Source organism: Mercenaria mercenaria, chromosome 14, assembly GCF_021730395.1.
Source record: "Mercenaria mercenaria strain notata chromosome 14, MADL_Memer_1, whole genome shotgun sequence".
In the NCBI taxonomy this organism is placed as follows: domain Eukaryota; kingdom Metazoa; phylum Mollusca; class Bivalvia; order Venerida; family Veneridae; genus Mercenaria; species Mercenaria mercenaria.
This window is the reverse complement of record NC_069374.1, coordinates 7,052,366-7,068,046: the sequence shown is the minus strand read 5'-3', so window position 1 is coordinate 7,068,046 and position 15,681 is coordinate 7,052,366. Positions and strand designations below refer to the sequence as shown.

At 34.0% G+C, this 15,681-nt stretch overlaps 1 protein-coding gene across 8 annotated transcripts in view; it reads right to left on the bottom strand.

Moving 5' to 3' along the window:
* LOC123528105 (pleckstrin homology domain-containing family G member 5-like) overlaps nucleotides 1-15,681 on the bottom strand; it is a 215,421-nt gene that overhangs the window by 41,608 nt on the left and 158,132 nt on the right. For 7 of the 8 annotated variants that reach the window (XR_008366958.1, XM_053522898.1, XM_053522894.1 and 4 more), the window contains 2 exons: nucleotides 6,968-7,080; nucleotides 346-498 (listed from right to left, as the gene is read on the bottom strand). Coding sequence is in view for 7 of the 8 variants with exons in the window: in XM_053522898.1 (XP_053378873.1) it covers nucleotides 346-498; nucleotides 6,968-7,080 (266 nt within the window). In the remaining variant the exon portion in view is untranslated. The remainder of the gene's footprint in view (nucleotides 1-345; nucleotides 499-6,967; nucleotides 7,081-15,681) is intronic. The other variant, XM_053522895.1, reaches the window with a different exon arrangement.

The following is a 15,681-nucleotide window of genomic DNA, read 5'->3' as shown; positions in this document are numbered from 1 at the left end:
CTGAAAATGAAACATTTCTTTTCTGGAAGTGTTTTTCTTACAAAAAATTTCTTGTTAATAGTATTTTGACAGAGAAAAGATATTTTTGCCTTAAAGAAAAGAAAACCTTGCAGTCTTTTAATTTACACAAAACACATTTCACAAGTGGAGAAAACTTAGTTTGTTATGATAAAATATAAAATGGTTGAGACATGATAGGTTAAGTAAACAAAAAAGGAAGGTGATTCACCATACAAAATATACAATATAAAGGGAGACAATTATCACGTTTCTTTCTATATAGCTGTGTGGTTTAGTGAAACTAATATATTTTATATGCAATGGTTGCTGTCTAGCAGAACTTACTGCCGAATCGTCATTGTTTCTAGACCCTTCGCCTAGCTTAGGGGAGGGAAAAAACCCTTGAAAAGGGAGTTGAAGGGAGCTCCTGCGTTGTTTACTGACTGGTGCCTCGAGCATGGACTGCGCTCGACCAATCACAGACTCTCTTCTTGACATCTGCACGCAGGTTAGAAACAAAGAACAAACATTTCATATTTTGCAATAGCATATACACATAAATACAAATCTAGAATACAGAAAGTGCAATAGAAATATAAAATGATTATCATACATTTAAGAAATACATTTCACTGTATGAATATAGCTCTCAAGTTTACCCTACATATCATTCTTATCTACTGTACAATAAGTAGCTTCACTCACTCCTTATTTTGGAAAAAAAAAATGTTCAGTACTTTTTAGACAAATGAAAAGCCCTTTAGCAAGTGCCTGGGCACTGCTCAGAGAAGTCCTGCCTCAGACATCTGTTAGGTCAGTTTAATTTTTGTTACAGTTGAACTTTGTTAACTTGAACTCATCAGGACCAGCAAATTTTATCTAAGTAATCGGTAGTTCAAATAATATACATTATACTGGGATTTTGTCAGGACCCAACAATGAGTTCAAGTGAGGGGTGATGTTCGAATTATCCGAGTTCTAGCGAACGAAGTTTAACTGTACCTACAAAACAGAGATAGTCAAAGAGCCATGATTGCCCTATATCGCTCACCAAAACAAGTCAGAGAGCAATGATGGCCCTGTACTGCTCAACTAAACAAGTCAACAACCATGATGGTCCTACGTAGCTCAACTAAATACTTATATATTTTACTATTATACAGTCTGTAATAAAGTGAAATTAAAGCATTTGTTTACATATTTTAAGAGGAATATCTCTAAGTTGTTACCACAGAAATCTTGACATTATAATGACACTTGACTGAATCTTGAGAAGAAGTTGTTATGAGTCCTTAGTATAATGAAGGAAAAAGAAACACTATCAGTTATTACTTGATCCTCTAATATACAGATGTTACTATAGCTACAATAAACAGGACTAAATATCATATGAGGATGGAAGCTGGAGATAAAAGAAACATCATTTTTCATATGACATTCGATTTAACTGTTAATGGGCTGTGGATACTTCAAGACTGTGGTAACTTAAGACTTGGCGAAGGGGGGAAGAAACCTGACCACTATGATCTGTGGGGAAGGGGGGAAGAGACCTGAACACCATGATCTGTGGGGGAGGGGGGAAGAGACCTGACCACTATGATCTGTGGTGAAGGGGGCAAGAGACCTGACCACTATGATCTGTGGGGAAGGGGGGAAGAGACCTGAACACTATGATCTGTGGGGGAGGGGGAAGAGACCTGACCACTATGATCTGTGGGGAAGGGGGGAAGAGACCTGACCACTATGATCTGTGGGGGAGGGGGGAAGAAACCTGAACACTATGATTTTAGGGGGAGGGGGGAAGAGACCTGAACACTATGATCTGTGGGGGAGGGGGAAGAGACCTGAACACTATGATCTGTGGGGAAGAGACCTGAACACTATGATCTGTGGGGGAGGGGGGAAGAGACCTGAACACTATGATCTGTGGGGGAGTGGGGAAGAGACCTGAACACTATGATCTGTGGGGGAGGGGGGAAGAGACCTGAACACTATGATCTGTGGGGGAGGGGGGAAGAGACCTGAACACTATGATCTGTGGGGAGTGGGGAAGAGACCTGAACACTATGTTCTGTGGGGAGCGGGAAGAGACCTGAACACTATGATCTGTGGGGGAGGGGGGAAGAGACCTGACCACTTTGATCTGTGGGGGAGGGGAGGAAGAGACCTGAACACTATGATCTGTGGGGGAGTGGGGAAGAGACCTGGACACTATGATTTGTGGCAGAGGGGGTAAGAGACCTGAACACTATGATCTGTGGGGGAGGGGAGAAGAGACCTGAACACTATGATCTGTGGGGGGAGGGGGGAAGAGACCTGAACACTATGATCTGTGGGGGAGGGGGGAAGAGACCTGAACACTATGATCTGGTATGTTTATGAGAGCCATAAAACAAGTAGTTGCAAGATAAAGTTTGTAGAAAAAAAATTCATTAAGCATTCAGGCAGTTCTACGAAAATACAAAAAAGTATTAAATATTTGGTCTGGCTCAGATTATATTCCCTAGAACTATTTAATCTTTGCTTATTGATTTAAATTGTCAGCACTTATTGCACCAAAAATATATATCTTTCAACTATTTGGTCTGGCTCAGATTATATTCCCCGAGAACTATTTAATCTTTGCTTATCGATTTAAATTGTCAGCACATATTGCACCAAAAATATGTATCTGTTATTCATTTGGTCTGGCTCAGATTATATTCTCTAGAACTATTTAATTTCTGCTCTTGTGTTTTGAGCTATTGATTTAAATTGTCAGCACTTACTGCACCAAAAATATATAGGTCTGGCTCAGATTATATTCCCTAGAACTATTTAATCTTTGCTTATTGATTTAAATTGTCAGCACTTATTGCACCAAAAATATATATCTGTTAACTATTTGGTCTGGCTCAGATTATATTCCCTAGAACTATTTAATCTTTGCTTATTGATTTAAATTGTCAGCACTTATTGCACCAAAAATATATATCTGTTAACTATTTGGTCTGGCTCAGATTATATTCCCTAAAACTATTTAATTTCTGCTCTTGTGTTCTGAGCTATTGATTTAAATTGTCAGCACTTACTGCACCAAATATATATATCTGTTAAGTATTTGGTCTAGCTCAGATTATATTTCCTAGAACTATTTAATCTTTGCTCTTGTGTTCTGAACTATTGATTTAAATTGTCAGAGCATCTCTGTGCACTTATTACATAAAAATTATGTATCTGTTACCGCTTTATAAGATCATGTATACAGCAAACAGCTGGGGGAAAAAAAGGATTCTGCAATATTCTTAAGCCTGACAGTAAACCTATTCTCTACATAGAAAGGCTACCATTTACAATCACAAAAATTTAAAATTTCCAAATTTGAAATGGAGTGTGCAGTTTTCCTCGGTGACACCAGCAGTTGCGCGCTAACAGCTAAATGCTGTATTATCTTTTTATAAACAATACAGTTGTAATTCAGATTGTTTATTGTAAATGACTTTCAAAATATCAACTATTTTTATGTTTGCTTTACTCTGACAAGTATTTTTCTTTACATTAATGATTTTTATTGTTTCTGGAAGGTATTAGAGACTACAATATCTGCTCTACTGGCTCAAGATCAAAGCTATAGAAGATAACTATCAGAAAACAGTAATAAACAATTGGATTTTAGTGAATAGGTATTCACCATCAAACTGGAGCTATCACCATATCACTGTTAGTGATTAACCCCCACAACCCCCATTCCGCACCCCACTCCACATTACTGCTTTGGTAAAGGCCAAAAGCCAAAATTATTATCTTGGATGTTCAAAAATGTGAAAATTTAACTACCAAAAGGGAAATCATCTTATAACTGACCAAAACAAAGTGAAGGTCCTTATGAGTGTGACACTATCTCTTTTTATAATTAATCTTTGTTTTCAGTTTCATTCAAATCTCTACAAATAAAGTCAAAACTTTAAAGTCAAAAATGTTTTAAAAAGATAGAAAAATGGGAGCTTTATAAGTTCTGGAAATACTTACATTAGAGTTATGGTTCTTATAAGCACACAATTAAATCTATTCATTGTCTATTCATTGTCATCAAGTAGTATTTAAATCATCAAAGATATTTAGTTAATTGTTCAAACATTAAAAAAGCATGTAATGAAGGTTATTCAAAGTTCTTGTGGCCTGTATCTCTTTCCATCCAATACCCTTTAGTGAATTTTAAAGATATCAAGACAGAAAGGGGAAGTAACTCTAAAATTATCTAAAATAGAGTTATAGTTCTTGTGCCAGACAATGCTCCACACTGTAACCTATCAATGAATCAAGTTTGATTAAATTCTCTTCTGTGGAGTCAAAGTTATTATCTTAATTTTTTTTATGTGGAGCGGTTCCAATACATCCCCCACAAACTCAGTTGACAAAGGCATAATAACGCTGAATTCAGAAAACATGGGAGTTTCTGAAAAGTACAGAAATGAGAATGCACTTATATCCTTTCTTGTTAGCTGAAAATTAATGAAAAAGTATTTCCAAAAATAGATTATTGGCAATCAACATCTTCAGAATTGTAAATCATTGATTGACCAAGTTCTTGTCAACAAATTTCCCCTTTTGTGACCAACAAAACCTTTAAGAGTAATTAATAGACTGTTTCACTGCTTGAACAATTAACTGAATGGAATGGTAGTCAGTTTGACTAATTAAGCTCAAAAGATTGAGTGGAAAATCAGGTGACCCAGTCAACAGTTTATTGTATCCAGACACTAAAAGGAATGGTACTCAGACTGAGAAAAAATATGATGAAGAGGAAATAAAGAGATCCAGTCAGCAGTTTACTACAACCAGACCAGACAATGTGTAAAACATATAGAATGAGGAGGCTTTTAAAGTGTGACATTGTGTCTGTTTTCAAGGGTTTCTTGTGCTTTCTTTCTTTCTGTCAGGGAAAGAGTAACAGGCATGACTAGCAGACACATAAATTTTCTGCAACGGTGGCCCATACCTTATTTCTGCAGTAGTGGTCCATGTTTGATTTAAAAATAGATGGGTTTTTTCTACAATTTTCTTATTTGGGTTTACAGTAATCTTCCTTGTATGACATTTGGTGTCATCAGCTGAGACTCCTTATAACCCAACAAGAAGAGCAAGCAACATTTCAGATACCACACCATTCTCTTTAACTTTTACCCTGCTAAATTTCTAAAATGGACTGGTCCATCATTCAATTTGGGCAGTACCGATTCTTTTCAAAGGGATGTTCACTGGAAATTGTGAACAGTGCAGACAAAGATCAGCCTGCACATTTGACCAATGATTCATGCAGGCTGATCTTGGTCTCCACCTGTCGCAAAGGCCAATTTACCACTTGTTGCCAACAGGCTAAAGGTTAACAGAGGTGTTGTTCCTGACCTCACAAAGTCCACAAAGTAGAATGTATCAGCATGACAATGTGAAACGTCCTACACTGCAGTTTTCAATATTAAAGCTAAAATCATTGCAGACAGTCAAAATAAAACATTGTGATAATCAGAGTGGATTGTTTGGCTTAACATAACATTGCCAAATGTTTAATTTTACAGTTCATTTCTCTTTTTCTCATGTAATATTTTCTGGTCCTTTAATATTCTGTGTGATAGAGTTCTTCCTAAGCCGGTGCTAGGGGGAACGAGGTGTTGCACTTTCCATTACCTCTCATGAACAGACTCAATCAAACCAAGAATGCTATTATTTTCCTTGGTTACATTTTACACTTTCAAAGGATCTCCTTACATATTTTATTTATATCTGTCAACATTGGATAACATCACAGACAAGAGGTCCAAAAGATTATTTGACTAAAATTACAGAAATGAGCCACGCCATGAGAAAACCAAAATAGTACATTTGTGACCAGCATGGATCCAGACCAGCCTGCGCATCCACGCAGTCTGGTCAGGATCCATGCTGTTCGCTAATGGTTTCTCTAATTGCAGTAGGCTTTGAAAGCGAACAGCATGGATCTTGACCAGACTGCGCAGATGCTAATCACAAATGCACTATGTTGGTTTTCTCATGGCTATGTACTATTTTCTTTGCATTTATATAGATTCTTGAACAAAATTGGGCTTATACACTGATCCTGAAGCAGGAGATAAATACTTTGTAATGAAAATGATACAGCTATCTCCAATTTTAAAAAATTTCTTTTCCATTTTCATTAAAATATTCATGACTATTTAAATTCATTTCAAGACTTAGTGGAAATCATAATTTTGTGCTCTCAAACTTTATAAAAAGTTTTTCTTTTAATTTCAATAGGCACTTAAAGTTGGCAATCAATGAGGTTTATTTTTGATGACCTGTTGGTGCTTGAAGGAACCTCTAAATTTCTACAGAAATGTATATGAAATGTTTGTTTGGTAAAAGAGAATCCAAAAAAGTAATGGAATAATGGATAAAGTTAAAACAAACATTGCAGAAAAGCAATATCATGGGCCAAAACAAACTTTATATTTTCCTGGTATTTAAGATGCTTAAAGAACTAAACATTCCTAATCCTAAGGATGAAAGTGAAATTTTAAAAGGTATAAAGCTTCACAAATTTAAACTATTAGTTAACAACAAGGGTATGCATTTAGGCTTACTATGTGCTCAGAAGCAACTGCAACCCACACCCCCATAAACCAAGAAAGGCACTGCAAATTATCCAATTCAAGCCAGTATCTTTAAAATATATCTTTTTAATGTTACATAAAACCAAAAAGATGCTTTCTCAAAGTATACATAGAAAGCTGGTAGCACCATTTTTCTTTAATTTCCCTCAAGGTTCAGTACGTATTCTTTAATAAGACGACTACATCAGTCACTTAAATGGGAAATATTAATTAACAGACAACAAATTTTGTAGATAATAGTTTTTACATTGCTAAGATCCAAAGACGATATTTTTTTCTTACTGGCATGATTTTAAGTTACCATCACTAACAATAAATTCTCTGTGAAAGAGACCTACCCCTGATTTCGATTTTGCACTGCTACTCTTCCCCACACCACCAGCAAGCTTGGAACCGGTAGCTTTACTCAAGGACTGGGAACCAGATGGTAGTGTTGGCTCTCCATCTTTTTCTGAAAGAAAAAAGAAAACAATGCCTTATTCAATGAAAAAAAACCAAATTACTCATTTATTGGGAATCAAACAGTAGTGAGAGCATCTGAAATAAACATGAAACCCGTCTTTAATGAGAATCCAGTTGAGACTGACTGCACTTTCAATAAGGAACCAGGAACTTAACAACTGGAAACTTTATACTCCGAGTTATGTTTGAAATCCATCTTGAAACTAAAGTAAGTGTTGTTTCTAGTAATTCAAAAACCATATAATCTTAGAAGCATCGACAGCTGTGATGAAAAACTGTCCCTCAGAAGTCAATATAGTTCTTGGGTGACAGAACTTTTACAACTCTTCGGGGTCACAGAAGTTAGCATAGCTTTTGGATCACAGAAGTTAATTATAAGTCAGCTGTTGGGTCAAAGAACTTAATACCTCTTGGGCCACAAAAGTCAGTATATCTTTTGGGTCACAGAAGTCAATACAGCTCTAGGGTCAAATTTAAAGACATTGATACAGATCTTGCCAAAGAAGTCAAGACAGCAAATATCATGAAGGCAAATGAACTGAGGAAGAAAACGAGATGATATCACCAAACAGTAAGGACCTTGCCACTGAAGATAAAATGCTGATATTTATAAATTTGAACTTTTGATAGATAATGTATCAATTTGACTTGCATGAAAAAATTACCAAACTAACACAGATCAAACAGACAGAACACATGACAGCACAATTAGTGTGAGGGCATATTCAGTTCACAGCCAGACATCAGCATGCTGTAGACCAAGACCAGTTGCACCATTGTACTAAAGCTGTGCACCATTGTACTAAAGCTGTGCACCACTGTACTAAAGCTGTGCACCATTGTACTAAAGCTGTGCACCATTGTACTAAAGCCAAATGCCTTTTTCTAAAGTCATAAACCATTGTACTAAAGCCATAAACCATAATGTTTTACAGTCATACACAATTGTACTAAAGCCATAAACCATTGTTTTACAGTCATACACAATTTTACTAAAGCCATACACAATTGATCAAAAGCCTTAAAACATTGTACTTAATGCTTTTTCAGCAGTTTCACTGTATATAATATAAGATTCTTTATAACACAAGAACTAATTAAAAGTAATTTGAAATACAAAAAAAAAATGTAACTGTAATACAACAGAATTACTGTGCAAGAGCAAGTTTAGAAAAGTCAATTCATTTATTGTTTCTTTTTACAAAGAATTAAACACACAGGATTTTGTTCTGGATTTCAAAACAAGTTTGTTTTTTGCAGCACTCATTTGTTGTTATCTTGTTTTAATGAGCATCTCTTTCAGGTAATTGGAAACTAATACCCCAGCAGTAAATTATTATTACATTTCAAGAACATTTAGAACTTTTTTGTAAAATTAATGGTATCTGTAGGGTCAAGGCCACTTTAACTTTTTTTCATCCTTGAAATAACACAACCCAATGAATCACCATTTATTTTCTCTGTCTGTGTACCAAGTTTTCTTCTGCTGAACAGTGATACCTAGATGTAATTATTATAATGCTTCTGCAGAAAAGACAATACTGCTACTGTGATGAAATTGTAATGCATTTCAAGAACAATGGGCTTGGTCATCTGCTTCTTATGTAATTGTAATTGAAGTGTAATTTTAATGTTATAGCAAAGAACACTTAGTTGTTGTGATATGACTGTTACAATATTGCAGAAAGCATCTGGTTTTTATTGCAATATAACTGAAATGGTATTACAGAGGACAATAAAGTTGTTATTGCAATGTAATTGTACCGGTATTGAAATGGGCACACATTACTATAATTCTAAGCAGCACTTATAGTTTATTGCAATGCAATTAATCACCCAATGTACATTTACAGTTTATAGGCTACTGACTTGTTATTGCTAAGTAATTGTACTTCTCAGTAGATTACTGCAATATAAGGACAATGTGTATTATTGCAATGCTTCTGAGCTTCTACTCTAGAGGATACTGATACTTGATAAATTGTGGTATAATGTTAGAATGTTTTTAGAGGAAGCATAATATAATGACACACTTTAAATGCTTCCACAGACAGCAAAAAGTTATACTAAGCTGTAATTGTAATGCCTTGCATGGTAATTACTTTGTGGATGCATTAAATTTATATTACAGGTCATGATACAGCTACAAAATATCTCTGTGAGGTAATTGTAATGCTTCTACAGGGAATAAAGGTTTGACTTGTGAATGCATATAATAATGCATAACAAATCATAAAGTAGCTCCAGAGCTGTGCAGTAATTGTAATGCTTTTTCAGGTTACAAGGTTGTTGCTTTGAAGCATTACAAATCATTCTGTTGCTTTAGTTTCATTGTGTTGAACAGTAATGTACAGTAATTGTAATGCTTAATTTCAAGGTACATAATTGCTTTGAGGCATTCCTTATGTAGCTGCAGTTTCAGTGTGTAAGTAACTGTAATGCTTTTGCAAGGTATAGGATTATTGCTTTGAGGCATTCCTTATGTAGCTGCAGTTTCATTGTGAAAGTAACTGTAATGCTTTTGTAAGGTAGAGGGTTGTTGCTTTGAGGAATTACAAATTATTCTGTTGCCGTAATTTTGTTGTATAGTACTTGTAGTGTTTTTGCATGTTTAGAATTGTTAGGCACTACAAAATATTATGTAGCTGCAGTTTGGTTGTGAAATAATAGTAAGCTTTTTCAGAGTACTAGGTTGATGATATTTAGCTGTTCATGCATTACAAATTAGGTAGTATGATTTAACACTATGATGTAGTTGCTTTGAGACATTACAAATCATTCTGTTGTTTGTACAGTAATTGATAAATTGTGGTATAAATTACAACCTACAAGACAAATCTCTTACCTTCCCTTTCTATAGAACTGTTGTCTAAATCCTCTATACGAAACTCTATCCTGATCATTTTACACACCTTGCTCCACTTTGACATTACCACAAATATATTATTATTATTTATTAACAGATGTACTCCATCCCTTGATAGTTCTTTTTCACATTTATTGATATTATTTTCTACATAGGTTTCACTTTCAAAACTTACAACTGTATTAGCCTCTACAACACCATACTCTTCATTTTTTAATTCCACAGGATTTAGAAAAAAAATATTTTATAAACATGATAGTCTTTTCGGAAACAATTTACAACTGGCCATTTCTTAAGTTTTCATTTAGTTATTCACAGACTTCAATCCACTTATAAAAAATATGAGAAGTTTATCCATTTTTCTGAAATATAGTTACTTCCCAAAGTTATAATCTCCATGTAGACAAATGTCAGAATCATCAGTACTGTTACCAACAAATTCTTTTCCTCAGGTAATAATAATCATACTGTCTACAGTTCCGCATTCATGATTGTTTATGTTCGTAATACTGCAACTAACCATTTATTGTCACTATAAATGTGGAAACAGAATCTTCAGTTCATTTTCTCCATTTCTATCATTAAAGGTAGACAATCACATTTAAGCAACACTTTATGACATTTTTCAATTTTCGTATATTCTCTTAGTGATTTCTTTAAGGAACAAATATAATCTTTCTTGGAAAATCAAATTTTAAAAGCACCACCAGTGAAAGTTTAATTTGTATTTAAATAATTTAATTATATTATTCATTATTGTAAAAGGTAAAAAACCTAAGTGTTATGTTTATTATGAATGAATATTTAAATGTTCATAAATGTTCATGAATTAAGTTTGCTAAATATGATTTGTTCATGAACCACCACAAATTTGTTCATGAACTTTTCATGAATAATTGTTCATGAACACACTATGGAAAGATCATGAACACTTCATGAATACTCATGAACTGTTCATAAACTTTTCATGAAAGTACACTGGTCAAGAACTCATGAACATAATCTTGACTGTGTATGAACACATTAATAAGTGCAAAAATGGTTTCAAAAAATCTGTTATTTCATTTAAATCTGGTTAACCACCTTTAAGCTTAATTTCTGCAATTCAATGTAAGTGCTTTTTGTGAAAGAAATATCAAGTAACTGGAAATATCAAAGTTTAGTGAAATAAAGATGAAATTTTCATAATTGATTGCATTTCCAATATGTTTTACATCAAAATGAACAATTCCACTCTTGATTAAATGCATGTTGCAATATTTCAGATTTTAACTTGCTTTGAACAGCAAAATTAATTGAAAAGGAGACTTTATATTGTCAATCAATTGGTGGAAATACGTTTTTTTTTCTTTATTTTCCTACAGCAAAGATATCTCTTGCTGTGTCTTTAAGATTTTTGCATAAAACATCAAATTTAAATTATTCACCATTCCCCCAACCCCTCAAATTCTATTCATATAGCCAAGGTTTTTCCATCAACAGTTTGTTACGGTTCAGTTGCCAGCAATTTTTTATAATGAAGCTTCAGTAATTCCACCTTTTTCTCAAAGAAAATCAAAATTCCTGTGATTTCTTGGCAATTTATTAAGAGCTTAATTTTCATATTCCTCTTGCCATGGCTAATACATGTTATATTCTAGCTGAATCCGAACTGATATTTAAAGTTAAACTTGCAAGACCTTCAAACACTCATGACTTAGTAAGAAATTGACCCCTAACAATTGTCCACTACCAGAAGTTGAAGCACTTTGCGTGGGTAAAAATAAACCATACTTATATGTGCTGAATTTTTTTTTTTCCTGACAGAACAAAGTGTAGCAAAAATTATTCCATTTTTTATTCAAACACAAGTTGCACTTTGGTCAAAACAAGATTTTCCAGAACGAAATAAATTGTGTACAGCATTTTATAAGCAATCATCTCCCTGTCACAGTTCTAGTCTCAGGTATGAAATGTGTTCTGATTTTCATCTACAAATAGATTTAATATTGCCTTACAAGACATTTGACATTTAACAAGAAATTAATACCGATGCAAAGAAAGTCTTTATACATGCCAGGTAGCAAACATAAGAGCAATACGAACGAATGGCATTCTCCTGGATAGGGAAAAGGGCCATAACTCTTGTACAATTCAAGATTTTTTTAATGCAATTTCTGTATTTATGCAAATAATGTTGCAATTAGGAATAGGAAATCATCAATAAAAGCATGAAATGGAAAACTGACTGCGGTAATCTAAAGTTATAGTCTTTCTGTTAAGTGTTTGAAGCAGTTTTGAAACTCTAATAAATTAAATAGGGAGCATAATTCAAGAAATACTGGAGCTAAGAGTAACTGACCTTGCAATATAATTGAGCCGTGCCATGAGAAAACCAACATAGTGGGTATGCAACCAGCATGGATCCAGACCAGCCTGCGCATCCGCGCAGTCTGGTCAGGATCCATGCTGTTCGCTAATAGTTTCTCCAATTCCAATAGGCTTTAAAAGCGAACAGCATGGAGCCTGACCAGACTGCGCGGATGCGCAGGCTGGTCTGGATCCAGGCTGGTCGCATACCCACTATGTTGGTTTTCCCATGGCACGGCTCAATTAATGATGATGATAGTAATTTTTAAGTCTGAAGTAAATCTACTGAGTAATTTCAAAAAAAGGAGAAATAAAAGTGCGTAAAACTTACTTAAAAAATCTTGAAATTCAGACATTGGCTCAGTCACTGTGGCATAAATAGGTTATCCTCTTGATAATTTGCATAGTTGCATGAGCTTAATTATTGAGAATCCAAAGAAAACTGAAAACTTTTTGAAGTGTTTTAATTCCAAATTTAAAATAATTTGCAAAGAAATGGGCCAACTTATTTAGAATTCAGAAAAGAACTAGGTCCCACATAGGCACAAAAATCAATTAAATGAATGCACCGTTTTCTACTTAAAGTTATTCTTTTTTATTATTTTGAAAGAATCTCCTTTTACACGGCAATCAATTAAGATATATTTAGAATGTATTTTAAGAACCAAGCAATACAAATAACAAGTTTTCTAATTGTTTTAACAGATTATATTGTTTCTCAATTGCCGGCAGCTGCTGCTGTACTGTACAAATTATATTTTGTACTTAATTGATAATAGAATTAAGTCTGTGGTAATCTTAATCCAACATAAATTCAAATTAAACAAACATCTTTTGATAACAAAAATTAATAAAATTCTTTACCGATACATGACCTTAAATGTTACAATTCATTAACAGGTTTCTTTAAATACAGTCAAGTACCTAAGGTGAAAGGTAGGTTAGACCAAACATTTGCTGTATTTATAATGTAAACAGAAGAAAGGTGGAAATTCCACAAAAACCAACTTTTTAAACTTTGCATCATGCTTTATGATGTTCCATAATTAAAAAGCGTCATGTTATTCATATCTGACTATATCTAACAAGCATTTTGCCAGTCTTTAGTTATTAACTGTATTTTCTATTTTCGGTAATGGTGACACTGACCTTGACCCTAGTGACCCTATTTCTAAACAATGTCTCCATGCAAGCAAGATTCATTGTCACTTCAAACTCAAATTTAACTAAGTGGAAACTGTTTTTCTATTTTTAGTAACAGTTACCCAAAATACAATCCAAGGCCAGCTCTTCAGATAAGCTTGTTATATATAAATATATATACTAAGTCTTAAGTGACAGTAAGTAAATCCATTTGCAAACCTAAAGAAAACACCCAACAAACTGTTGAAGTCATTCTCGATGTGATGTGAAGTTTGAAGGTCCTGGGTGCAGTGGTTCGCGAGTAAAGTGCCTTCATGCAAAAAATTAACGTTGGCCCCTGTGACCCCAAAGTCAGTAGGGGTGGTGTACTCAATAAGTACTATCAGCAAGTGAAGTTTGAAGGTCCTGGGTGCAGTGGTTCGCGAGTAAAGTGCCTTCATGCAAAAAGTTAACGTTGGCCCCTGTGACCCTGACCTTCAACCTGGTGACCCCAAAGTCAGTAGGGGTGGTGTACTCAATAAGTACTATCAGCATGTGAAGTTTGAAGGTCCTGGGTGCAGTGGTTCGCGAGTAAAGTGCCTTCATGCAAAAAGTTAACGTTGTGACTAACGAACTAACGAACTAACGGACGGACAGTTGAAAACTAATATGCCTCCCTTCGGGGGCATAAAAAGTTATTATGGAACAGATTACTGTGAAATTTGCGTTGTCATATTCTTATAGTTTTAAGTCATACAGTGATTTTTCTAGTTCAGGTAGTGTAGGAAGAACTTAGGTTCCCTAATTTGATTAATGGGTTGGAACCTCAGTAGCACCAGGCCGACCTTCAGTATATGCCTACTGGATGATTTCCTTGCATTAAAAGACCCAAGTTGTGAGAAGAAAGCAAATTGGAAGTAAGATAATTCAAATGAACATGTTGCTTTTCAACATAATTTACATAGTATAATTCTATACCTTGCCAGTAACAACACCAACAAACACACAGAGTTAATATTGCTATTAAAAAGACAGAAATTAGCAATGGGTCTTTAAAGGTGGTTAATCAGATATTGGTCAAGTAATTAATGGATTTGTTCAAAACCATTCACATTTATTTGCGTTCAATGATTTCTCAATACATGTTAGATTCTCACTGAATATATATTTAAAATTTGATTTTCCCATCCTGGTTAACTGACTAACAATTTTAGATAGCGTTAACGTTATTTTTGGATAATTATGTATAAATAATAAACATATTTTGCGAAAGGAATAAGATGAATATTATAAGCATTATTGCATTAAATTTGTCAAAGATTTGCGTGGGCATGTATATATTATGCCAAATTCATTAGAAATGCAAGTTTTTGAAATCATTATTACCTCCCTTCGTCTATCGTGGTTGACAGATTGAAAATGAAGGTGAATTCCAAAGCTTTATGCTAGCTTCTTGTTTCAGGTACTTGAAATATCCCAATATTTATCAAATGCAAATGCAAAACTAGAAATTATACTGAAATCTAAAGAAATAGTCCACTTTTTAAATAAAATAATTATTAAAGGGAGGTAATTACATAATTTCATGAAAAGTAATAAAATATACATTTCCTATAAGGATCTAACTCAATGCAATGGGTCTTTTTATTCCTTAAATAAATCTCTAACAGAATATATGAAAACTGAAAAAAAATGTCATTAAATGTTGCTCAAATGTGATTGACAACAATATAACAATCAATTCAAAACAAATCAACAATTTGTTTGAAAAATTCAGAATGCTCCCCTATTCCCATCTGAATTCTTAGAGAAAATATTTTCCTCCAGTTAACTGATGAAAAACTCTTGTTTGTGAAGAGGCAAATCCAATATTTAGTGTTGTTATAACAATTTTACACATTTTTAATTATGAAAATCCAATCAGAAATCCTCAAGAGAACCTATTAAAAATCCTTCAATGAGCAAACTTTTAAAATCCAAATTATCAGGTTTCTACGTAATTACTAAAACAAATCCTCTATGTTGTACAAATTAACATTCAGATCCTAAAAATGTTCGCAAATTCTCGGAAATCACTGTTACACATCTTGTAACTCTAGATCTACCTTCCTGCACGAGAAAAACAAAATGATTTTTGCAGACTCGTGCACATTTTAACACTAAAACACAAAGCTGTGAATGTTCTTTCCATTTACTTATATAATTACCCATTACAGTTATTATGTAAGAATACTTGTAATTTTATTGTAGCAT